This window comes from Penaeus monodon, chromosome 15 (assembly GCF_015228065.2).
Source record: "Penaeus monodon isolate SGIC_2016 chromosome 15, NSTDA_Pmon_1, whole genome shotgun sequence".
Classification (NCBI taxonomy): Eukaryota; Metazoa; Arthropoda; class Malacostraca; order Decapoda; family Penaeidae; genus Penaeus; species Penaeus monodon.
The window spans coordinates 25,171,486-25,172,826 of NC_051400.1; the positions used below are offsets into that span (position 1 = coordinate 25,171,486).

Genomic DNA, 1,341 nt, shown 5'->3' on the forward strand with positions numbered 1-1,341 from the left:
GTTACCTCTACTGCAAAGAGTACTAACTGTCTCAATCCCGCGGCAGAACCCCGAGGCTCCGCAGAATCACGCTCCTCATCTACCTCAAGTTCCTCATGGTCTCGATGGTGTTCTTCGGCATCGAGCTCAACACCGGGCGATTCACCATCAACCCCTTCCTGTACATGTCAGTCATGGGGGTCATGGATCTACCTGCCTACACCCTCATGGCCCCCATCCTGGTTCGGCTTGGGAGGAAGGGGCCGCTCGTCGTGTGCTATTTCATCAGCGGTGCCGTCATTCTAGGGCTGGCCTTCGTCGCCCCAAGTAAGTTAAGGGTTTAAGGGGGAAAATGGAAGTATTTTCTTTAAAAACCCTTGTGCTGGGGGCTGCACTCTGTGGAGGTGCGGGCTATAGATCCCAGACTCTGTTGGTTCTGTTAATTCTGTTGGTTCAGTCACCAGCCTGCCTCTTTAGTCTTCCCGCCTTTCGCCCTCCAAATATGCCTGTGCTAGCCTCACCGTACCGCCAGCTACGCAAAAACGCCCTTCGTGATACCACCTTCAGTTTCTGTAGTACAACCATACCTGCGAAATATAGGTGTCCAAAGCCGTGTCCAAGTGTCTGCCGACCACATGTCCAGGCCACAGGGAGGGTATATGTTGCACAGGGAGGGTATATGTTGCACATGACCCGACATTCAGAAGTCAAATCATCTCTGCTGTGACTGTCCTGGAGGAATTGGAGGGGCAGACAGCTCATGTGAAGTGCCGATGGTGCTCATTAATCTTCGGCTTTGCTTAATGAACTGATTGAATTGAAGTATTGTTCAGTTTTCTTAGTTTGGGGGGGAGGGGGAAGAGTCTATTATTCAAATTATATCCTTTGTGCTGGTGGCTAAACTGATTCAGAGTACTCTCCTAAGCCAAGTTACTAAAACTAGCCATCTTGTAGGAAAGTCATTATCCATACATTGGGGTTGTAAGTGTTATGAGCCATCTGTCAGTGTATTAGTCCCACATAGCTGTCGCCTCTAACCTTTTCCCGAAGACGACAGTGATCAGCGTAGATTTGTAACTGGTGTTGCCATACACTGTTGCTCCTGGCATTTATTACTTGACATGTATTATATAACAGTTTGTATTGGACGGGCTATTTGTGGGCATTTAGTTATTATCATTTTATTAATTTTACTTACATTGCAAATTTGAAAAAAAGGCGGTTTTTCTGCACTCGTTTTGAAATATTTGCTGGTCCTATGCCCTAAGTAATAGTAAAATTATTATATATGTGGAGAGTTCTTAGGTGAAAAGGTCATGTTTTTGTAAAAAACAAAACATAAAAACCATTATCTTCAAAATT

The 1,341-nt window shown here is 45.6% G+C and overlaps 1 protein-coding gene across 1 annotated transcript in view; it reads left to right on the forward strand.

Annotated features, from left to right (window-relative positions):
* The window catches only part of LOC119581843 (organic cation transporter protein-like), a gene marked incomplete at its 3' end in the record, with an annotated part of 16,256 nt that overhangs the window by 8,720 nt on the left and 6,195 nt on the right, over nt 1-1,341 (forward strand). The window contains 1 exon segment of the mRNA XM_037929981.1: nt 47-306. Coding sequence (XP_037785909.1) covers nt 47-306 — 260 coding nt within the window.